Source organism: Corythoichthys intestinalis, chromosome 2, assembly GCF_030265065.1.
Source record: "Corythoichthys intestinalis isolate RoL2023-P3 chromosome 2, ASM3026506v1, whole genome shotgun sequence".
Classification (NCBI taxonomy): domain Eukaryota; kingdom Metazoa; phylum Chordata; class Actinopteri; order Syngnathiformes; family Syngnathidae; genus Corythoichthys; species Corythoichthys intestinalis.
In genome coordinates, this window is record NC_080396.1 from 37444090 (window position 1) to 37468308 (window position 24219).

The following is a 24219-nucleotide window of genomic DNA, read 5'->3' on the forward strand; positions in this document are numbered from 1 at the left end:
GGGCTTTACAAATCTAAAAAATTACTACGTACTCAATTGATAGTTTAAAATAGGTGTTTTATATACTCGAATACATCATGAATTTTTAATCAACGAGCAGTCAAAATCATACAGTTGGCCTTGTTATATTTTCACATCATTTTGTTGTAACACAGTAGCATGTGAGAGCAGTGATGAATGAGTCCTTGGTCGCTACTATTCTTTAAAATTACATTCTTGATGCAAGTTTGTTCATACAGTAAGTACTCTATTGTCCTTCTGTACTTAAAAAAAAAAATCTATCCAGCCATCCTTTAATGTCTTATGTCAAATGAATGACAAAAGTCACCACAGAGCGAAATTTTGTGCATGTGAACTTCCACTGTGATTAAATAAATAATAAAAATATACAGTGCTGCTCGAAAGTTTGTGAACCCCACAGCGATGGTCAGATTTTTTGTAAAAAAAACTAAAATAACCTTATTAAATGTTAAGTTATAATCAAATCCACAATACTGACATTCCAAATAATGGACTGAAACAAAAGAAATAGTTATATTGTCATTCTTTATTTAACAAAAGTGGTTGATTTAAGAAAAACTCAGATATCATGTGTGCAAAAGTATGTGAACCCCTTCAGTTAATAGGATATTGCGCCTCCTTTTGCAGAGATTACCTCAACCAAACGGTTTCTGTAGTGACTAATCAGCCTCTCACATCTACTTTGGGGGATTTTTGCCCATTCTTCCTTGCAGAACGCAGTCAGTTGAGAGAGGTTTGATGGGCGTCTGGCATGAACTGCTCGCTTCAGGTCCCGCCACAGCATTTCAATGGGATTTAGGTCAGGACTTTGACTGGGCCAGTCCAGAACACGAATCTTCTTCTTTTTCAGCCATTCCTTGGTTGTATTGCTGGAATGCTTTGGATCATTATCATGTTGCATGATCCACCTTCTGCCAAGCTTTAACTTCAAAACAGATGGCGTCAGGTTATGTTCTAGGATTTGACAATATTCCTCAGAATTCATGATTCCCTGGACTATGTGGAGTTGTCCAGGTCCTGAGGATGAAAAGCAAGCCCAGATCTTGACATTCCCACCTCCATGCTTCACTGTTGGGAGAAGGTTCTTTTGGTGGTATGCAGTGTTGACTTTTCGCCAGACATGGCGGTTTTGGTTGTGACCAAACAGTTCAATTTTGCACCTACATCAGTTGATGAAAACTCTTTTTAATTTAGTCTCGACAACACAACTGTTAAAAAAAACAAAAAAAAACTAATGAATTGATTGATTAGGAAATCAGGTTGAAATAATAGAAAATTCCAAAATGTTGAGGGGGTTCACAAACTTTTGAGCAGCACTGTATGTGTGTCCTCAGTTGAGTAAGAAAGGAGCCAGTCGGGGATCTTGTTTGAGCCTTTGGTCCAATGCACGGTACTTCTGAGCAGCTGATCTCTTGTGCCTGCAAACGCAGATAGTGTCATGTAACTTTGGGGCTGTTTCCCAAAAAACGGAAAAATAAAATTCCACCCCCCCAGATATCCATAACATTTAGACGGAAGCAGGTTGCCATCTAAATGGTTGAATATGCAAAAATGAGCTTATTAGACTGTCAGAGAAGACAGTCTCCGGCCCAATCACACTGTAAACCCGCCCAGTTCAATAGACCCCAATCACGTGACGTCACAACTCTGCCACCCTGACTGGTGCCACCATATTGTCCGTCAGCTCATCGTGTTTACATATTACCACTACGTACATTCCTCCTATTACTGCGTGTTTTTCTGCTTGTCTAAGGAATCACCGCCTAGTAAACGAACCCAAAAACCTTCCTGACAATCGTTACCATTGATTAATCGAAATGGTGAAGGCATGTGTGGCGGTTGGTTGCAGTAAAAGAGAAGATAAACGGTCATTTGAGTAGTTGCTGTGTGCCCATTGTTAAAAGGGCAAATCTCAAAAGCAGCACGGTTTGTTTATCTCGGTCCATGATGCGTTTGTGTCGACAGCCGTCAGACAGCCGCGAAAACATCAATATGATGCCAACAAGATCGATCACAGACATCATCAGACGGAGACTACGAAGCTCGTCGCCACGGTCGCGCAGCAAGAAGGTGAGCGCAACAGCAGGTGTTGTGCCGAAAAATAGCCGCCCTGAGTGAAATGTCGCCCCTGACAGGAGCGCCCACACGGAAACGACTTTCTTGTACCTTGAAAATGTATTATTTTACTCTGCTTGAACTAATAAATGTCATACCTGTGTGATTGTCATTGAGATGTGGTCGTGAAAACCTGTAGACTAATACATTTTTGTTCAAAGATGGTTATGTGGCCCAGTCCACGATTTGTTACTAAAATACAGTACTAATATTTTGTGTAATTATTTAAAACTGATCTTACAGTTGTAAATCCATTACTGTAATGCGTCCATGGAAACATTTGATGTTTTCACGTCAATAAAGCGTTATAAATAAGAGCTCCCGTCTGGGGGGGACATTTCACGCGGGCAGCTATTTTTCGGCACACACCGTCCCATTGTCGATCAAGTTTAATCTTACAATCCTGACAACGGTGACGCTCAGCTGACCAAATGTCGGTTTATATTCGGGCCGGTGCCGATTTTGGGTACCTGACTCCTCATCGTGACATAAACTGGAGTATGATTGGAAATTTTGTGGTCTCAGGACGAGCTCTGACGCACGGGACGGGCCCGGACGGGAGGAAACATCGGTTTGGGCATCAAATATGGATCTGGCGACTGGATCGACCGAAGCTTTTACAAATAATGGCTTTTATGCAACTGATCCAATGAGTTTACAGCGTCTGAAAGCACCGGGGCTTCCATAATTTGCAAGTGAATCCACCTTTAGAAACTATGATCATTGACAATACGGACACACAATGACGGACAATATGGCGGCACAATACAGCGATCACGTGATTGTGTGACGTTGGTGATTGGGGTCCATAAAAATCGGACCAAATTACAACCTTCTGTCCAAGATAAGATTTTGTTAAAAGTAGCCCAAATTTTATTAACCAGCCCAATGGTTTTCTTTCCCACACTGAGTCTTTGAAAGTAGCCCAATTGGTCGGGAACACCGTCTCCGGTATTACGGAACAGGAGCAGAAGGGTTACATGCCGGAATCAAGTTTTGGTAGTGCTGTCACCTACACACTGGGCGTTCATACTACAAATTTGGTGCACCTTTGCGTCTCCCAGGCAGGTTTATCTACACAAAAAAGTAACAACAAAAGGCCACTTTTGCGTTTTTGCTTCAGACCCTTTCCATCTAAATGTGGCCCGTGTGTGTGTTTTATGTCAGTGTATCTACATGCTAAGCCGTTTCTCCGCGATGTGTATCTGAAAGGTGTGCTGGGCGCAGTACGCCTGGTATTCCTTCGTTTCCTGGTGGCTCATGTCCTGTTGGGTCTCCTGGTAATGTTCTTGTATCGTCTGCAGTGCCTTCGTCGCCTGCACACACACACAAGTTGACACTTGGTTGACACTGTTAAGTGAATTGTTCATTGGACAAGATGTTGCAGATTGTGGATAGTACATTGATTGTCCCTTTTCAACAAGCTATGAGATATTATATGAAGAAACAGCTCTCAAGAGATTGCAATCAAATTACAAACCACAAATGATACTCTTACCACAATCACATGCATGAAACGGTGAAAAAAAAATTGAATTCCACATCAGGTCACCTTTGAGAAATATTTTTACATCGCATAATGAGGTATTCATCCAATGCCATATACCTGGTCGTGACGTTCCTGAATAAGTCGTGTCTGTGCATTTATTTGCTCATTGAAGTTTGTCAAGCTATCCTCGTATAGACGTTGTGCATCTTCGGCGCTTGTGATCTCAATGTCACGCAGTCCGATGAGGAAAGAAGCCAAGAAGTCTGTGTCCTTCTCGAGCAACCACCGCTGCTCCTCGGCTGCTACGCGCTCCTAAGCCGTGCACGGACACAAACACAAACACAGATGTTTGATTTTACTTTTTAGAACTGACCATATATGACTTAGGCAATGACGACTATCGGATTCGATGGTAGCTTTACAATTCTTGTATCCAGCAAAGATGTGATAATTTGCAGATTCTCTGAATGAATATCATCAGAATAGCTCCGACTCTCACAGACTTTTATCTTTGGTGCCGCCATTTGTTTGTCTCTATTTTTGATTGACTCTAAGAGAGCACATTAACCTTATGCTGTTACTAGTGAATATCAGCCAAAATAGCACAATATAACTCAGCCAGCTTCTTTTCTATTGGAGGCTATCAGAGCATTGACGATCTGGAATACAGCACGTTTCTATTTGAGAAACCTTCCCCGCTGTGTAAATTTACTCTTGCTACACCGTACTGCCCAAAACATCCAGCATGCTCCTTTGCTTGGGCACTGTCCCCTCACCATAAACATAATGAAGTTTTTCTTTTTTTTTTTTTTTTTTTGAGGGACACTGTAAAAGGCCTGAATAGTAAATTAATCACCTAGTATTTTTCAAACAGAAACTGTACAAAACCACACAAGAAATGGCTGCAAGAATTGCAAAGCTGCTATTGAATAAGGGGTCCTTTGTTGAAAGTTACAAAGATATTTTTGATTTATCTTTTGTTTTCAGTAGAGATGACATCTTAATGCTGGTAATAAAAAAAAAAGACTATTTCCAGTTTTTTGCTACCTATAGAGGGATTATCAGCCTACATAATTGCTTCTGCTACTGCACATGCTGGTTACAGAAAGAGCTGTCAACATGTCTTGCTGTGCAGTTAGATATGTTACCTGTGATGACAAACCAACCAAAACCCAAAGAGGAAAAGGGGTATGTCCTCCTATATATTAATGTCACATAGTTTGCAAGTTTGCTTCCATTGTTCAGAAATGTATGTTCAATTTAACTGGTGACTGGAAAACAATAAAAAACAAAAAAACAAAACAAAACAAAAAAAGAGTCGACGCTTTCTGCAACCATTATCCATTATCCATTTTTTTTAAAAAACCAATATATTTTTGTATGATTAGCCCGATCTTTTGCTAAGCAATACTATTCTATTGCTAAATTCTGTCTCATTTTTAGTCAAATATCTTGCATCTTCCCACTTCTGTTGTCATCTCTTTGATAACGATGAGCTGATTGGCTGAGAAAGCCTGCATGGATGTGCTGATTGGCTGAGAGAGCCTGCATGCTGCTAGCTAGAGTGGACGGACCGCAGCAGTGTAAAACACGAGTCGCACCCGGCACTTTTCAATCCGTTTGTTTACATGCCACCAGTAGAAGACCGAATCTAACAAAATGGCATGCTCAAAGTTGACCAAGAGAAGAACTGTGAAAAACGAAAATCGCCGTTTCAATGAGGAATGGACTGACAAATATGCGTCCATTTTACCAACTGCAAGTATCAAACCTATGTGCTTAATATGGTTAAAGACAGTTGCTCTGAGAAAAAGTGAACATGTGAAACTCCATTATTTTAAAGCACACAGCTCTTTTGAAGATAAGTTTCCTCCTAAATCAGAATTGAGAAGGCAAGAAAATAACAAGTTGAAGCAGTCATATCAAGAGTCAAGCAAGGTTATAGTTAAATCTATGACACAACAACAAATTGCAATGCAGTGCTCAATCAGTGTCATGGTTGTTGGCCAAATATAAGAAGCTGTTCTCTGATGGAGCAATAATAAAAGAGTGTATGACTGAAGTGATGCCAGCAATGTTCGAAGGAAAAGAAAAGGCGGAAATGACAGCAAAAGTCAACAAATCTCACTCAGATTCATCAACCACAAGACGCACTGAAGGTTGCACCTTGATGACAGGCTCTTGTCAATTATTTAGTGTACATGTGAAAACATTGTACTTGCCTGTTTTTTTTCGTTGTATTTTTATTTTAAGTCAAGAAAATGTTTTGGTAATTTATTTTTATTTAATCAGAATGTGCATTGTATTTTTGTTTGGTCAAAACAAAACCACCTTTACCACCTTCGACCTGCCTTGTATTTGACCGACTTTAATAAATGGACCCGTGCTTGGATGAAAAAAAATAATAATTGCGGACCTTCAAGATTTGTATTTGAGGACCCCTGCTCTATACAATCCATTGAAACTCTACCGAGCATAATTTTGGACAATTGCATTTTTGCATTAGGTCGGTAATTTGGCTAGGTTCAGACCACAGATCTTAATGCACGAATCAGATTTTTTCATGTTTTGCCGACTTGAGTAAGGCATTAACTTGATGGTTTGAACGGGACAAGTAGCATAGAAGTGGACCACTTCAAATACGATCTGGGTCACTTTCGTATGTGGTTTAAATCCGATCTGGGCCACATTTATCCAGAATGTGGCGGCGGTCGTCAAGTATCTCAAATCAGAATTAATGCAACAATTACGTCAGCAAAGAGCAAGAGCGGCAGGCAGGACAGCAGTGATGTAGCTGTGCATTAGCGTTAGCGCCTAGTTTGAACTCTTTTACGCAGGAAGCGGGCTTTACCACAGTCATAAAAAAATAAAATGAAAAGGATAAGACTGATAATGCTTGGCTTTATTTCTGTGCGCCAAATGAGCAATATTTCAGTATTGATTACATGGCCTAGTCGAGGCAAACTCAAGCACAAACATTAAGGCTTATGTGTATGCGTCATGCATGCATGGAAATCAAAATATGTTCACCCTGGAATGATGTACAGCCAGCTGCGTAGTCGTTTGTTTTGATGCTTCTGCGCCTGTGGGTCAGTTTGCGCAGCAAATGTCGGACTGTGAATTAGTGGATGCGTACTACTTTAACAAGCACAATGGACAAAGGCAGGCTGAACAGCTACGCCAAAAAAACCCAGATATGACAAAAAATCGGAATTGTGCATTAAGACCTGCAGTACGAACCTAGCCTAGCCAGTACGCAATGATCCTCCAGCAGTTACTAACTTGAAAATTATGTTCAGTGTTATTTGCGTGGAGTATTTAGGAAAATCATAAAAAATATTATTTGAGGGGTCTGTTGTGTTGTTTATTTTTGTGTTATGCTGTGTACTACACAAAAACCAAACCATTTCCTCTCGGAGACTGTGGGCCTTGGCTATGCCGGTGGCAGTCCATGGCGAAAAGTGAAGAAGAATATCAATCTCCTCCTGTTCCCTGCAAGCCACGATGTCTCGCACCTGCACATACATACACTACTATATTTCAAAGATTTTTTTCCCTTCACATTCTTTCCTGCACTTCCTGTATCTACCAGCAAATATTTTTCTCTCTCACTCTTACTGCTCAGAAGACACACCAAAAACCCTCCTGCCTGCCTCCTGCTCACACCTCTTTTTTGGAGCTCTTGATCTGGAGATCCACTTCCTGTTCAGCTTTGACGAGGTCTGAGAGAAGCTCGTAGAGAGCCAGTGTTTTTAGGGGCTTCTGGTCAGGATCCACCTAAATGAACAGACAAACATAAAAAATGATGTAACTGCTGTGCTTGTCAGCATCCATTTAAAAACACGTGGTTACGTATGCGTACATGGAAGCCGGTAACCATGTCTGCCCTGAATTCGCTGTCCCTTGGCCCGAGTGGCTTGGTAAAAGTCCTCATGCATGGGACAAAGCGGTTCTCCTCCAGATGGTACTTTACATCAATCCTCCTCTGCGACGCCACAAACACTCGCTCAGCCACATCGTCATTAGCATCCTTCCTTGGATTCCTGTGGAAACGCTCCAACACTTTCTGTGCGCACACAAATGTACACATACATGCTGTATCAAAATTCATAGTCTGTGTCCTAATGTTGTTGGACTCCATGATGGTGATGAGCATAGCTTAATATCAGACATAGACAGCAAGTTTGTTTTGTATCAAATAACTAATTAAATAACTGACTGGCTGGCTAACCAAACATTTAATTAACCACTGGTATCTAGTGCAAGAAAACAACTAACCTAAACAACAACTACACACCAATTAACTTGTAAACTCATTAACATGTTAGTTCAACTAATTAACTGAATCAACAATTAACAAAATTAATACACAACATATCAGACAAAGAATGAACTGCATAACTAGAAACTCCGGTGAAATGCCGATGTCACACCCCCGTACCGGTGCCCTATATTCGGCTTGGACTCCAGGAGACTCCGATGGCTGGATGGAGCCCTGGTGGCCATTATTCTTGCTTCATACTTTTATGCCATTGGCGTAATCAGCTGCCACTCAAACACACCGGAACTAGCGTTGAAGTTGAATCTTTGTGTCAAAATGATTCAATCGAAAAAAAGTGTCTTCAAAACTTTTCCCACTTCAAAAAAAAAAAAAAGTGTGATCAAAACTTTTTCCACTTTGAAAAAAAAAAAAAAAGAGTTTAAAACTTTTTGCTTTTCAAAAAAAGTGACACTTCAATAAAAAATATATAGATCTCAAATAAAAAAATATATTTTCAAAAAAGATATTTTTGCAAATGATTTTTTTTCTTTGATTAAAAATTGTTTTTTTGATTAAAGCAACTTTTATTGCGATTGAATGATTTTGACACAAATGTCTAACCCCTAATATGGCTCAAACACAAAAAGGATTGCTTCAATCGAAGAAAACAGTTTGAATGAAAAATAAAGTGTTCAAATGCACATTTCTGAGTCTCAAATATTTATTCATATTCAAACCTTTTTTTCTACGATTGAATTTTTAAAAATTTTTGATTGAAGAGATTTTTTCTTTTGAAAATATATTTTTTTTTGTTTGAAGCAACTTAATTTTTGATTGAATAATAAAGACACAAATGTCCTAGCCAAAATGTGGTCCAAACGCAAAATTACATGACTTCAATCAAATATGGTGTTTCAATAAAAAAAAACTTGACTTAAATCAAAAAAAAAATTTTTCAATCAAAGAAAAATAGTTTTCAAATATATTTTTTTGAGTTTCAAATTTATTTTTGCATTCAAACACATTTTTTTTTTTGATTGAAGTGACGTTTTTTTTCGATTGAAAATATATATTTTGATTGAAGCAACTTTTTTTTGGATTGAATAATAAAGACACAAATCTACCACCATAGAATTGACAACCACCAAAGTAACCAAATACATAATTTATATAGGTTCATTGTACTGTACAGTAGGTTAAAATACACATTTGCATTATACTATGTTTTGTAACATATACATGTACGGTAATTTTCAGGTCCTGAGCAAAAAACACTTTTCCAAAGAAATCTACCTGCAGCGGTTCATCTTATTAAATGGACTCTTAAACTATTTTAACTGACGGCCTCTTGGGATAGCACCTTAATATATGACAAGTGTTACCCACCTGATATCCACCACTGTGACCTGACTGAATGACAAACTCACTAAAAAACAACTAAAGAGTAAACCGATTAACTAACCAAGCAATCAACCAACAAGTGAACCAACTATCGAACATAGTAGGTTTAAAGTAACTAGCAAAGTAATCAAACCACCTGTGAATGGAAATCTGACAGACTGAAACAACAATATGGCAACCCAAGACCAGCAAACCATCAAATGAGCCAATCGTTTGAGTGAAACACTAACGGCCTAACCCGGGGCGAAAGTGGCTATATGTGGCTAGAGTTCCTTGCCAAAACTCCCTGACATAAAGGTCGCCATTGAGCAAGATTTTTGGGGGGGGCTGGGGAACTACTAAAACCACTGAAATGCAAAGAAAACTGCTTTGTAGCAGAGTTCTACCAATAACCAGTGTTGATAATCTTACTTAAAAAAAATAATCAATTACAGCTCCAAATTACTTCTCCCCCCAAAAAACTGAGTTAGTAACTCAGTTACCTGAATGTAAGAGTAATTAGTTACTTGGCAAAGTAATTGCTGTTACTTTTCATCTTTTTTTTTCCATTAAAAAAAACAACAACAAAAAAACATAGGTCACACTATGTGAAAGGGTTTTTGGGACAATTCGCCCGAGCCCAATTCTTTACCCTAAACTTAACTAGACACAGGGATATTGTGATAACTACATAGTAACTTTTGCTATGTTTGGAAGTAGAGATGTCCCGATCGATGCCAATCGATCGGGTCCGATCACGTCATTTTCAAAGTATCGGAATCGGCAAAAAAATATCGGCCATGCCTTTTTTAATATATATACAGTATATATTTGAATTAAATCGTTTTCTAATTGTATTCAACGTTACAGACATAATATGTTACACTCATCCAGTCTTTAGTTTAGGCTTAAGGTAGGGTTATCAAAAATATCCCAATAACGGCGGCAATTAATTTATTATAAAATGTTTCACGTTAAAATATTTAACGCAATTAATGTATGCACTGCACGACCCTCTCACTCATTGTCGCGCTCAATCTGTAATGACGCCATTTTACCTATATAGAGAGATAAAAGGCAGCGCAAAATGAGTAGAGTGAATTTTGGCAGCCTTTGGAACCTTGTTTTAATTGGCTAAAGCCTTGCAATCCCTCTCCCTATGATTAGAAATATCATGGGAAGCAATGTGGGGAAGCAAGGTGGCAGTTGATCTTTGTCTGAACACCTTAAGTTATTTCCCAACGAAGAGAAGATATATCAATTGGTAGCACGATGCCCAGTCATGGTTCCACTTCCCATCATGCATTTGGGATGGCCATAGTATCATTTACTGAAAGCTCAACAAATACACTAGATGACAATATTTAGTCACAATATACAAAGTCACAAGTCTTTCTATCGGTGGATCCGTCTCACAGAAAGAATGTTAATAATGTAAATGCCATCTTGAGGATTTATTGTCATAATAAACAAATACAGTACTTATGTACTGTATGTTGAATGTATATATTCGTCCGAATTTTATTCATTTTTTTCTTAATGCATTGCCTAAATGTATATGATCGGGAATAATTATCGGGAATGATTGGAATTGAATCAGGAGCAAAAAAAAGCAATCGGATCGGGAAATATCGGTATCGGCAGATACTCAAACTAAAACGATCGGGATCGGATCGGGAGCAAAAAAACATGATCGGAACAACCCTATTTGGAAGTCATTTAATGTTGTGAATCAACCTTTAAAGTTGTTTAAAATTGCGCCCATTATTGCATTTGTTCTCTTCTGTCGACTTTTGACATGTGAAAGTTTTAAAACTGTTTCATCATTTAAAGATAGATTCAAGTCAAGATTTTGCTGATTTAGGAGTAGTTTAGATATAAAGTTACTTAAGTTCGCTAGGAAGGTTCTCTACAACAGAGCCTTCCTGAGAAGTCTACTGCTTTAAGATAGCAGCTGTTTACTGACGCCAGCGAGTGTATAATTTCGCATCTACTTCTCGATACATTTTCGAACGCTGTCGAGTTTGTCATTTTGCATCTAGTTCTATATACATGTGATATCTAGCGTAGCATCATGTGGGCATAGTTTGTAGGCTGTCGGCGACAGTCAGGTATTATTGGAGCCACCTAGCCTAGCGTCGCGTTGGCAACAGTGTCACAACCGCTTTCACTCCTTCCCACTCCCGCTCTTCTCTCTTCGTGTCTCTCAGAATTTTCTCGCATCATTGAAACAACTTAGTAACGCATAGTAATGCACGACTTTACATCCTCAGTAACGGCGTTGCAAAGATGAGAAAAGTAATTAATTAGATTACTCACTACTAAAATAAATAACGCCGTTAGTAACGCCGCTATACTATAACGCTGTTATTAAGAACACTGCCGATAACACACAATAAACACAACAGGTTTTACACATGCATGAGGCTACTGCACACAAAAGAAACTGATTTTCATTCAAAATTGTATTTTTTTCAATGAAGTGCAAAATATCAGTTAAGAAAAACATCAGTAACAACAACCATCTCCTATTTTTTTATTTTCTCTCATTACCTCATATCTAAATGCAAAACCTCAATTTTAAGTACTTTAGATTCTAAAGTAGTTAAATATATTCTAAAGTTTAGAGCATAAGTTAAGAACATATAATGTACATTAAAATTAAAGATAATGTAAGCATTGACTTAAAAAAAAAAAAATAGATATAAGTAACATATATTACATAAAATAAGTAAGAATGACTCTTACATAATGCACATTGAAATGGAATATAATTTAAAGATAATGCAAACATTGACTTTTTTAAATTATAAAGGAATAAATAAGTAGCCTATTCATAAATTTACAAAAATAAATCCAGTTGTGCACATTAACATGCAAGATATTCTGACCCTCCCTATCAGAGCAAATGAAATAAAAATAAGCCTCTTCAACTCTTTTTCTCTTAAAGATCTGATCAATTTTTTGTTGCATTATCCTTTTGTATCACATTAATTCAACAAGTTGTTCGTTACCTCTGTTTTTTTGTTTTGTTTTTTTGTCTCCAGAAAATATTTGCATTTAAACCATAGAGCTAACTATCTGTTCTGATCACCTCTCATTCTGTCAGCCAATTAAACGGACAACTCAGTCCAGGATGGTTTTTGCGCGCATGCGCACATCGACACAACTCGTCAGACTTAGATACACTGAGACGAAGCCGCTGGGCGGATATCCATGGAATGAATAAATAATAAATACCGGTATATTCGTGTATTCAAATCTGAGAGATACGTGTGTGGCAGCCTGGAAGTTTAAAAAAAAAAAAAAAATTTTTTGCATGGGCTTTTGACAGTCGACTTCATATTTTAGGGATTAAATCAAAGACTCATGGCCGTTCAGACCTGAATCTTTTACCGGAACGGCGTATCGGACCGTTTCTTTCACCCCAGGGCCTAACTGACTCACTGACTGAGTGGACGCTGGAAATAAAAATTCACCGACCACTTTCTGTATTAGTTGTCATTTAAAGTAATTTACCAGCAGGGGTCTTTCTTCTGGTTCTGTGCTGATGTGCTCCTCTGGCAACTTTACGTTACAGTCGAAAATGACTTGTCTGTAGTAGAGGAAGTCCTCGCGGCCTTTAAAGCTCTCCGTCATTTCCTCCGGTGTGTCCCACCGACGCACCAGGCCGTCTACGCGAGCACCGCTGAATTCCATCTCGTGCTCGCCGCCATCTGCTGGAGTGGATGTGTACCTATGAACTGAGCATAACGTGAGTGGTGCGTTACAACTATGTAATGTAGGGTTGCCAACAGTCCCGGACAACCAGGAATTTAGGAAGCTCTTCTTCTTGTATGTATATATTTTTTAAATTATAAAAATTATTGTGTTTTTTATATTATATTAATATAACTATATATTAATACAATGTTAATAGAAACTAAATTAAAGAAATGAATAAAAACAGAAATACACTCTGATTACAGCACCAAGTAAAACTCTAAACACTAAAACGTTTTTCCCATCTAATGCATTACATGCTATTACTAATGATAGATGTCCAGTTAAGTTAAACTGGGAGGACTGGCTGCGAATGCTCATCTTTCAGTGCCATTAATGGTGCTAGATGTCCAATCCATTTTGACCGGGAGGGTCGTTCCATTTAAAATGGATTGGACGTCTAGCACTGTCAATGGCTGCCAACATGTTAATTTAGTGCCCTGTAAGTGTTAAAGAAAAAAGAAGTTAAAGTAGTGAGTTAAAGTTTAATGTAAACCTTCTAGAATATGGACTTTTTTGCTTGAACTCTTTTTACAATTTTGTGCTTTGATGTTTTAATACTTTACTTGGACATTTTTCCAATTTGACCTTTATTCCTGATGAGAAAACAGTGCTTATCTGTCCATTTTAAGTGTAGTCTGAGTAGAATAGAATACAAGCCTATATTGTTATTGTACAGAGTACAATGAGATTTAAAGCTTAACCATAATGTGAACCACATAAAACGAAAGCAAAAGTTTAATGAGGCTAATATAATTAAAGAAAACAAAAACTGTGCACACAGATTGGGATGATAAAAAAACAAAGATTGGGAATAAAGTGAATAAATGACTTGCAGCAAGTGGTGATGTAGTGATAATATATACAGTGCGCAGATCAGGAGGCAGATGGCTGACTTATATAATAGTGCAAATGATAGTTTGTGCATAGATATTGAAATAACTGTGCAAATATTGCATATGCAGTACCCTGATTATGTAGTGCCCATATTGAGACAGATGTCTGAGAACATTACTTAGACTAGGTTTATCCTGAAGGTGTTAATGCACGAATCCGATTTTTTCGTGTTTTTCTGACTCGAGTGAGGCATTAACTTGAGGGTCTGAACGTGACAAGTCGCATAGAAGTGGACCATTTCAAAGCCGATCTGGATCACTTCCGTATGTGGTTTAAATCTGATCTGGGCCACATTTTTCCAGAATGTGGTGGCGGTCTGAACTGTCAAATCTCCCAAATCGGCATTCATGCAGTAATTATGTCAGCAAAGAGCGAGAGCAGCACGCAAGACGGCAGGGACGTAAGCTGTTATTTTGCATTGGTGAGAACTGGGCTTTTACTATGCAGGAGGCGGCCTTGACCACAGTCATAAAAAATTAAAATGAAGACAAAGATAAGCCTGATAATGCTTGGTTTCTTATTGTGCGCCAAATGAGCAATATTTCAGCAGTGCTTCCTGTCAGGCCCCGGGCTGGACAGGTGTGTGGGTGTGTCTGTCATCTAATTACAGGCCCAGCACCTGAAGGGTGGAGCGATGGCATCTGTCAGCATTCACCATCACCAGCCTACATAAGCCAGCCAGAGCTCCACCATGTCGCTGGATCGTCTCTTTCAGTGTACTGTTAGTGTCTTCTCGTGTTTTGAATATTTCTGAGTGACCTTATCTGATCATCGACCTTGCTTGCTTTGTCCTAGGATCTCGCTAACGCCTCACGTCTTTTGTTACCTCTGCCCAGGCTCTCTACATCAAAGAACACCACGACTCTGGATCAAATAAACATTTTGACTTCCTAACCACGCCACCTCACGTGCCTGCTTTAGGGTTCTCTGCTCACGATCATAACACTTACATGGCCGAGTGGGGGCAAACCTGTGTGTGTGTGTCATGCACGCACAGTGCGTAGTTTTTTGTTTTAATGCTTCTTCGCATGTGGGTCAGTTTGCTCAGCGCGTCTTGGACTGCGAATTAGAGCGCATGTGTAATATTTGAACAGGCTCAATGGACAAAGGCAGTCTGAACGGGCATGCCCAAAAAACAGATATGACAAAAAATCAGAAATGTACATGAAGACCTGCAGTATGAAGCTAGCCTTAGTGAGATGTGACAATTCTGTGGCATTAGCAGTTTAATTACCGTGACATTTCAGTGCAACTTCAGTTGAGTATGTTGAAACTCTTGGAAAGAAACCGTCTCTCAGTCTGTTTGTTTTGGTCATTATGGCCCTGTAGCACCTGCCAGAGGGCAACAGGTTGAAGAGGGGGAGGCTAGAGTGTGTGTAGTCTTTTATGATGCTCATTGCCCTTCCTAGTTGGGGCTACTATTTGATTAAAAGAATTATCATTATGAAAATTCCTTTGAAGTAATACAAGGACAGCTTCCCCTCTAATAAACAGGTATTTTCTGACCACTGATGATAGCTGTGGCATGAGTGTGCCGTTACTAATAACTTACATAAAAGGTGAAAGTGTCGTCCCGGTGTGAAGCGTTCGGTCGTGATGCCTGTTACTTTATTAACTTCTCGCTCCTTCAGGTGGTCATTTCTGTTCTGGTACCATTCCTTTACAGTCATCAACTCTGTGCCTGAAACACACATACGCACACATTATACACATATGATCGCATCAGCATCGCACATGAATTTAGTATGTGTATGCTCACAATCCAAGTCCTTGTAGGTACTCAGTCGGGTCACCAGACCATCCATTCGTAAGTAAGGTGCAAACATCTCCAGTTCGACTTTCTTGTAACGAATCATCTTCCAACCTCCTGGCCAACGCGTCTCTAAGTCTGACCACCACATCAAACATTACAACACAAAAACACACAAGAATATCAGCTTTTAATTGTTCTTATAGTTATACACATGAAAACTATTAACAAGGGCTGAGCACTGATGACCACTCTAACAGCAACAAATTGTTCATCTGTCATGTCTTATTCGCACTTCAAAATTTCTTTTTCAAATTTGTCTCTTGTTGTTCTATCACTGCTCCGTGGACAATAAAGTAAGAATTTCAGAATTTATTTTTGTAATAGTTTACCTTCATAAAGAATGGTGGAAATGTAAATCAGAAGTGTTGGTAAACCCACATGGGTTTACATGAAATGTGAATTGAATCAATCTAACTGTAGGCTTGTGGTAGCAAAATCTGACTGTGTCAAATGCAGTGATTTTGATAGTGATAAAAAAAAATTTTATTCCTTTTTGAAAATATATATTTTTTTATTTCTTGCATTAGTCATCCACTTTAATGTCTAAGATCATCAAACAAATGTGAATCCCAGACAAGGATCACATATTCTTTCCATCATCTTGGAAAAGCATGTCGACAGCATCACAGTACATCTCCAATCAGCAACTGTCGGAGCCAATGCCTACGTCCTCAAATCAGATCAAGGCTTAAACTCGACGAGAGAGTTATTAAAATGATATTCATCTTTAAATAATAATGTATTAGAAATAGTGAGCTGAACAAGTTTCAATCAGTGCTGTAGAATGGACGAGGTTGGGCATGAGTGGTACTTAGATCATGAGGAAGTATGAAGAGTCTCTCCAGAATTTTAAGCAGGTAAGAACTACAGAAGGACCTTTTAGATAGTAAACCCTATTTAAGTAACAGCGAGTTATGGCCAGATTCTGAAAATGGTTTTAGGTGAAAGAAGGGTGACGGTTGGCTGATTGATGTGGAATTTGATCGGCGAGCTAAGAGTTCAGGAATATCGCCAAATTGAACTGCTAAATGAAGCAGCCATTAGTAAACTGTTAAGCTGTTGTTGTCATGGTGGTGTTTTTTCTTATTAAAAACCAAGTATATGTCAAAATTGTCAAACAGTGCAATGTGGGAAGGAGAGCAGCTACATCAGATATACCTTCTTTAGAGATGTATATGGAAGTGACCCAGGTTCTCGGCATCTGAAATACTCGCTCCTCTTCTTCTTCCACCTTCACCAAAATACCATTAGAATTTTATTCTTCAATTATTGCATTTTTTTCCTGAAATTCTTGTCTCTCTCTTTCGAACAGTGCGAGCACGCACAGACACGTACAAAAGTCATGCCCATCATTTTCATCTCCTTCCTCTTGAGGACTTCGATGCTGAGTTGCCTTTTACTGGTGACACCAAACAAGACGGGCTCCCACATTTTGATGTCATGTAGGTCATATACCAGATCCTGCACACACAATTATGTAGATGCCAATAAGTGCATCCAATGGTTTTACACTTTTATACAATGCATATAAAAAGTTACACAACCCAGTTCAAATGACAAGTTTGGTTCATTCATTTATCTTCCATTCCGCTTATCTTCAGAAGGGTCACGGTGTGCTGGAGCCTATCCTGGCTAACTATGGGCAGTAGGTGGGGTACACTCTGAATTGGTTGCCAACCAATCAAAGGCACAAGGAGACAAATAACCAATCATCAAATGTTGCACCATTTATGGGACCGATAAACTGATAACTGTAAAAAACATATTTTAGCCAGGGGAAGTGAAAAAATATTAGTTGTGATAATGTGGTTTTTGAAGTGTGCACACTACGAAAGAATGTTGCAGGGTTCAGAATTAACCTATCAAATTCTAACTTAGTGGAAGTCAGTGTACTAATAACGGCACTATATTTACTCTAAATAAAGTTCCTGTTCCAATAGGCTTTTTCATGAGCCTAGGGCTCCCAGGGACCAGATCCACTAAGATGAGTGGTGTAAACCCACATAAAACTTGCGGTTCCTAAACCTGTGCAAGTACCGTATTTTTCGGACTATAAGTCGCTGTTTTTTTTCATAGTTTGGCAGAGGGTGCGTCTCATACTCTGGAGCGACTTATGTGTGATTATTTACGGTCGGGTCAGGCCGGACTTCTCTCTCGCTAACTTTTTCTAAAATAAATATATATTCATATATTTATACTAAAACGATGTATGGATGTTAAATAAAATAAATAATTTGGATAAAACAGATAAGGAACTGTGCATGCCTGTGCAAGTGAACACCGTGGCCCCACTCTCTTTTCAATCTTCCCCTACCGCCCTGGCGCCCTCCGTGAGTCCATCCTATTATTCCCTTTTCGATATGCAGCAGCTAGGAGTGAAAAACAAACTAAAAACAGGGGAATTGAAAAGAAAACAACTGCGGTAGGAGTGGGATATGGAAAGGATTCAAATTGTTGAAGATGCTATACAGAAACCTGTGTCGGCTTCGCTGAATGTAAACGAATGTGGTGCTATGGTCTCATACGAGAAACATATTTGACAAACTTTTCCAGCATTATTTCGTTCTGTTAATGCATTTATAATGATCATAAAAATATGTAGACTATTTAAACATTGAGAAAACTTGCATTTTTTTTTCTGCCAACTCGAAGTGTTTAAAATAAATGTTAAATCCACCATCCGCCAGTTAGAACAGACACACAAATATAAAAGATATAAATGTTTATTGAATATCCATCTTACACTTGGTTAACTGGTTAACAAAAGGTAGGCTTTAATTTGTTATCATTATGCATATACACACAGGTATCGTCACAAATGTGATCACACAAAACGCAACCACGCATCGCATCCCGGCATTTCCTCCTCCTCCTGAGTCCTCAGGAATAAAACATAGATTTTTTTTTCAGGGCTCATGCTTACAAATGAAACACAAAATTTCGAGTTTTAATCAGGCTCAGGCCTGCAAATCAAGTTAATTGATTGGCGGGCCGGGTCGGCCTGGATTGTATCAAATAAATTTCCCCCCAAAAAATGCGACTTATACTCAGGTGTGACTTATATATGTTTTCCTTTTAATTGCACATTTTTTGGCTGGTGCGACATATACTCAGGTGCGACTCATAGAAAAAAAAAAACTGTACATGTAATTTAGAGGTACTATGTCATGTGTGCCACTAGGTGACGCATGTCATAAATGTAGAATGCATGGTCAACTATTTTCCTCATCTGCACACGTTACACTGGGGACCCCTTCTGGAGCTAGGCCTGGCAGAGTCGGCACCCTTCAGGACCAACCCAGCACACCTCAACCACAACTAGGGATGTTGAGGAAAACCATGGACTGACAATGTCTGCACCGACTGCAATTTCCTAACAAACACCTCCAGACAGCGGTAACATGCGTGAAAATAAAGCTGCTAGAGCTGTGAGGAGGTGTATTTTTCTCGAGTAGCCGCAGAAGCAACAAAGTTCAGCTTCAGGATTGAGTTGTTGCGGTGTGTACGACGTCACTTCATCCTGCATGATATGCCAAGTTGCCAACTGTTGGTCAGCGCAGCAGTGAGGCATCGGCCGAATTGGTCAACTGTCAGTTTTGTTTGTAAAGACTTTAAGGCATACTGAAATACAGCAGGGATGAGTTCCATCTTGTACCCTAATGAAGAGAAATGGTAAAGAATGGACTGGAATGGTCTTCATCGAACCCACAATTGGGAAATCCACTTTCAAGTTATACCCTACCCATGAAAATAATAATGGCAGTGCAATATATGGATAGTGTTAGGAATCCTGCCACCTGAGCCCTGCTCCTCCTCTTGTGTGAGTGTGTGTGTGTCTGCCTTGATTGCAGGATTGGACAGATGGGTGAGCCTGGGACCAGGTGCAGGTCATCATCATTTACGGCTTACTTAATCCAGTCCCTGGCCTCACCTCATCGCCAGATCAACAACTCAGCTCAACGAGTTCGTGACCCCAGCCTCAGTCAGAAAACCTGAAAATCTGCTATAACGCTATTTTTTCTTCTGTTCCCTAGATCTTTTAAAACCTGTCTGCCTGAACGCCTGCTTGCCAATCTGCTCACCCACTGCAAAGGCTCACCTGACTGTTTCGACCCCATCTAGTAGACGGCGTCTACCAAACCTTTCAATAAATTGTTGTCACTGCCAATTTTGCTTGTCATCTCTGCAATTGGGTCCCCCGTTCACCCAGAAACCCAACAGATTACATATTACATTCAAAAAGCTTTGCACTTTTCTAGCGCAACCTTTAAAAGAAAAAAGTCATGCAGGCTTTTGAAAACTCAGAAATTTTACCCCAGAAAAAAACTGAATTTATGTTTATAAAGATTTCCGACACTCACAGCACAGCTGTTCTTGCAGTCCTGCATGTTGACATAGTAGTTGAGGTTGTTCCACACACTCTCCACACCCAGAAAATGCTCATAAGTGGTGCTGTAACTCCTTCCTGTCAGGGGGTCGATCAAGAAGTTCTCCTGGACGCTGCGGCACCCAGCCAACACAAGGACCCAGCAGTGAACCCGTAAACCTCGCAGGGGGTCGGCAGGTGCCTCTGGTATCTCCTGCTTGGATCAAAGGTTGTTGGTATAGAAGCAAAAAGAGAGATATGAGATGTATAAGAGACTGTTTTTATGTTACCTCCTGTTGCTTGGCTTGAGCTTCAGCCTCTTCTTGTTTCTTCTTGGCCTGGCGTGTCAAGAATCGACTCTTCGGTTCACGTTGAAATCTCTGCCATGGCTCACTTTCAGCTGGCATGTCAGATTCCTGCACAACACCAGCGAAAATTGCTGTTATAACGAGCACACACAGACCAGCCGACTTGCCTACCTTGGCCTGAGCGCCCTGTATGGGGCATTCTTGCCGTCTTTGGTCTAGCTGACACATCTCCTTGCTAGCGTAGCCGCTAACACAGTAGGCATCATAGTTGGCACCTAGCAGCAGACTGCACAGTACAGTGGCATATTCGAAACACGTCGCCGTCTGACTGCGCAACACGGAGGTCGCCGAGAACAGGAACCTGGGCTGCACATACACACTTCTCCCAATAAAAGGGCTCAACCTTTATACTTTGCCATCATCCATAACTTAATTGGTAAAAAGGTAGAAGATCCACTTTTCCCCTAAAGTATCACATCTGTGGTGAATCAGAATATTTTACAAGAAACACAATTTTTTCCCGCTGTTATCGCACATTCAAAAAAGAGCAACAAAATCCAGCCACATGTTGTTGTTGATTTGGACAAACTTAATGTTCTTGTTATCACTCGGATGGCATTATTTGGAATTTTTAGCCTAATGATGGCTTGCATCACTGATAATGGAAGCTCATTGATCTCATAATGAGAGTTCGCAGCAAACAAATCCATATACCAAAAGTACACTTAACACTGGAAGTCCCGGGGTTTTTGGGACATAAAGAAATACCAGAAAGGCGTCAAATGACCCCGATACCAAACTGACTACTTGGCTTTGTCAAACAATAGACCACTCAAACGAGCAATCAAGCAGCGTCGGTATAAAAGGGGGGGGGGGGGGGGGGGTCATTCTGGAGAGCTGCAATTAGAATCTTGAATATTTGCAAATCCAGACTTGTTAACTCCTGGGTTAATGTAAAAATGACGAGAGGGCCATGTGGCATGAAACTACGACTAGCATCCAGAACTGTAGTTAAACCTGACTGTCTACATTTTAGAAAATTGAGTTTTAGAACAACTGGGACAAATCCCATCAAGTGCCTTAACTTTGTCTTGACAAGTCCAATATTCAGTTGTCAAGAGTTTATTACGTTGAAGCACACAATGACCAAAGAACTTACCACAACAGCTCAAACAGCTGTTTTGTCACACCAAATACAAGCTTCATTATACAGTACATACGTAGGGAAACTGAAGCTTTTGGAATATGTAAAAAGGTTGTCCGCCCAACTGCCTGCCTGAGCGGTCCACTGTCCAACAAAGCCAAGGCAGCCCTGACCTGCAAACACTCAAGATGCTAATTGGAGCAATCCAACCCTGTGGTTTTGCGAGTGTGAATGGGAATGACTAATGAGGACCTCAGTGCTCAGAAAAGATATGCTGATTAGGGTCAGATGACCCTTCTCTGGTTACAAAAGTAATTTGTATCAACTGATCCACCCTTGCTAGTTCTAGTGTTAATAAGAGGGAATACACACACCTTTTCATTGCAAAGTCAAGCAACCATTTTCAGCATTACCTTAAGTCACTTAAAGTCAGAGACATTGCCACAGCAGTTGTGATTTTTACACCATTCAGAGTTAACCTAATTTAGATGTGCATAAATACCCTCAAATCAAGATTGAAAGTATGTAGTGATAGCACATCTTTTTGTTACAAGTCACAAAACAAAGTCACATAATGCATTACATAAGGCAAGCTTGTCCAGTATGTCACTCACAAGCTCTACAGGTGGCTCCAAAGGATTCAGAGACAGGAAGTCAGCCACAAACGAAGCACATCCATCCCAGTTTAGCAGCTCGGGATGGCTTGTCATGGTGGGACGCAGTGTGGTTGACACAAACTTCTAAAGGCAAACACACTTAGGGGACAGACATGGCTACATAGAGTTACACACAGTATTATGGTCAGTTTTGCTGCAGTCACCTGAACGCCGCATTCGTTGATGGGGCAGAGCAGCAGAGGTTTGCGTTCAGGACACAAAAGGCGATACTGACACTGGAAGTTGTCAGCGATGGCTAGCACCCGGACTTCCTCCACAGAATTTTGTCTGTATGACTCAGGAAGGGGCAGGCTGGGCCTATGAGACACACTTGTTTGTCATTCATCAAATGCTAGCAGTTAGCCAGTTAGCACAAACAACAGCATTGTTTAGGAAAATGTATTCATATTTGTGTACGAGCGTGTTTGTGTGTGGGGCTTGACCTCATTGGTTATTTTTTATATATTTGCTCCTCTGTTTATGGCATGAAAAAGTTTGGATAAACCCAGGCTGCCTTAACTTTGGCGTCGCCTTGTGTATTTAAATATAAGACCAATGGCAACATTGCATGATGATTTCGGTGTATGAAAGACAGGATGTGGGAACATTTCATGTAAGAAGGTGAACAGGCGCTTACAGGAAACCACTCAGAGCCGGGACAGGTGAAACTTCCTCCAATTGCTCGTCTCCACTACCAACTTGTTCCTCAGCGCTGGACTCCACAGGCGTGCCCGTCCCTTCATCTGCGCTGCTCATCGTAGCTTTTGTTGTTTACCTAAGAGCATGTGACTATATTGGCACCTTCCAAAATTTTGAAACTCTCATGTTGCCAAAGTCAACGACACATTTAAGTGACAAATAAACTACAGTGTCAGTAGAAGCTTCATGAGGTCGATTATTTTATTTTCATTTCTTGCCGCCTACTAAATGTCAGTGGAATGTGTACCTCAGGATTACGTCATTTGTGTAAACTAGCAAACTAATCTTCATCACAATATGAGTGGATGTGAAAACTTTAGAATAGCATGTAGCCTAATGTTCTACTTAGCCTTTCTAAAACATATATCTACTACATTCATACAAAAACAAGTACAAAACAATATATCTTTCAATATATATATACACATAGTTGTATTAAATCATACCTGGCTCGTGTCAGGCTTTGTGTTAGCTTAGCAGCCTTCACTGCTTTGTTGTTGTGGTCCTGTTGCCACGGTTACCGACCTTTCACAGCAAGACAGGACACTGGGCAAAACACTTTTTTTATGTGAGTATTTTTTATGTGTTATTTGCTAGATCCTCACTCCTCTTTACATGTTGGAATATATAGAACATCTCTATCAACTCGTGCCCACTTCAACTTCTGAAATAACAGAACTACTGTATTGCCATGATATTTTGTCTTTTTTATGACTGTGCAGCAAGGGCGGAGGTTTGGTCTCAATATTGGTAGGGACAGTATAACAGCATAAACTGCATGTAAACTTTTTGCTGGGGATGGGACATTAATAAGACCAAACAGATTGGGTGAACGGGCTAAATTTCTCACGAATATGAACCTAATTAATTGATAGGCTAAATAGTTGTATTGAGTTAATTTTGTCTAAACCTATAGATTAGTGGATTTTTTCTTTTATCCCATGATCAAAGCAAAATATATCTGTATTCCAACTTTCATGTCTATTGTTACAACGTTCAAATGAAAACTTTGTTTTCGAAAACATTTTGAAAAATTTCAGAATAAATGTCTGGATTTTATTAGCAAATTTAAATTGCAATATTTGAACATATATAACACTTACATATTTTTACCTCGACTATGATCAATGTATGATTATCTGTCTGCATGGCTGCAAATAAAAATATTTTAAAATAAATAATGTAGAAAATAAATATATTTTAAATAAATGCACCTCCGCGACCCTCGTGAGGAAAAGCGGCATGGAAAATGAATGAATGAATGAATAAATGCAAGTCATCAGCCAATCAAATGTGTATTTGAGGGGG

The 24219-nt window shown here is 39.5% G+C and overlaps 1 protein-coding gene and 1 long non-coding RNA gene across 6 annotated transcripts; one reads left to right on the plus strand and one right to left on the minus strand.

The window, feature by feature from the left end:
• On the minus strand, positions 1-23491 carry ccdc135 (coiled-coil domain containing 135). Of its 5 annotated transcripts, none has more exons than XM_057829330.1 (19): positions 23358-23491; positions 22850-22987; positions 22377-22530; positions 22171-22296; positions 20584-20778; positions 20395-20520; positions 20100-20321; positions 17074-17199; positions 16897-16969; positions 15685-15813; positions 15478-15606; positions 12786-13009; positions 7488-7691; positions 7292-7402; positions 7030-7140; positions 3743-3937; positions 3313-3452; positions 1341-1439; positions 1-387 (listed from the first exon to the last, which is right to left on the minus strand). In XM_057829330.1, exons 2-18 carry the CDS (start codon positions 22966-22968, stop codon positions 1352-1354), a joined length of 2472 nt encoding a protein of 823 aa, XP_057685313.1. In that variant the 5' UTR covers positions 22969-22987; positions 23358-23491; the 3' UTR covers positions 1-387; positions 1341-1351. The 5 variants fall into 5 exon arrangements, with proteins under 5 accessions (XP_057685313.1, XP_057685311.1, XP_057685314.1 ...); XM_057829328.1 differs by lacking the exon at positions 1-387 and adding an exon at positions 406-1229 and having other exon boundaries at positions 1326-1439; XM_057829331.1 differs by lacking the exon at positions 1-387 and adding an exon at positions 406-1252 and having other exon boundaries at positions 1326-1439.
• LOC130911797 (uncharacterized) lies at positions 16347-19904 on the plus strand. Its single transcript, XR_009062477.1, has 4 exons — positions 16347-16595; positions 17051-17180; positions 19590-19701; positions 19773-19904. It is a non-coding gene; the product is annotated as an uncharacterized LOC130911797 (long non-coding RNA).
• Positions 23492-24219: the final 728 nt, after the last annotated feature.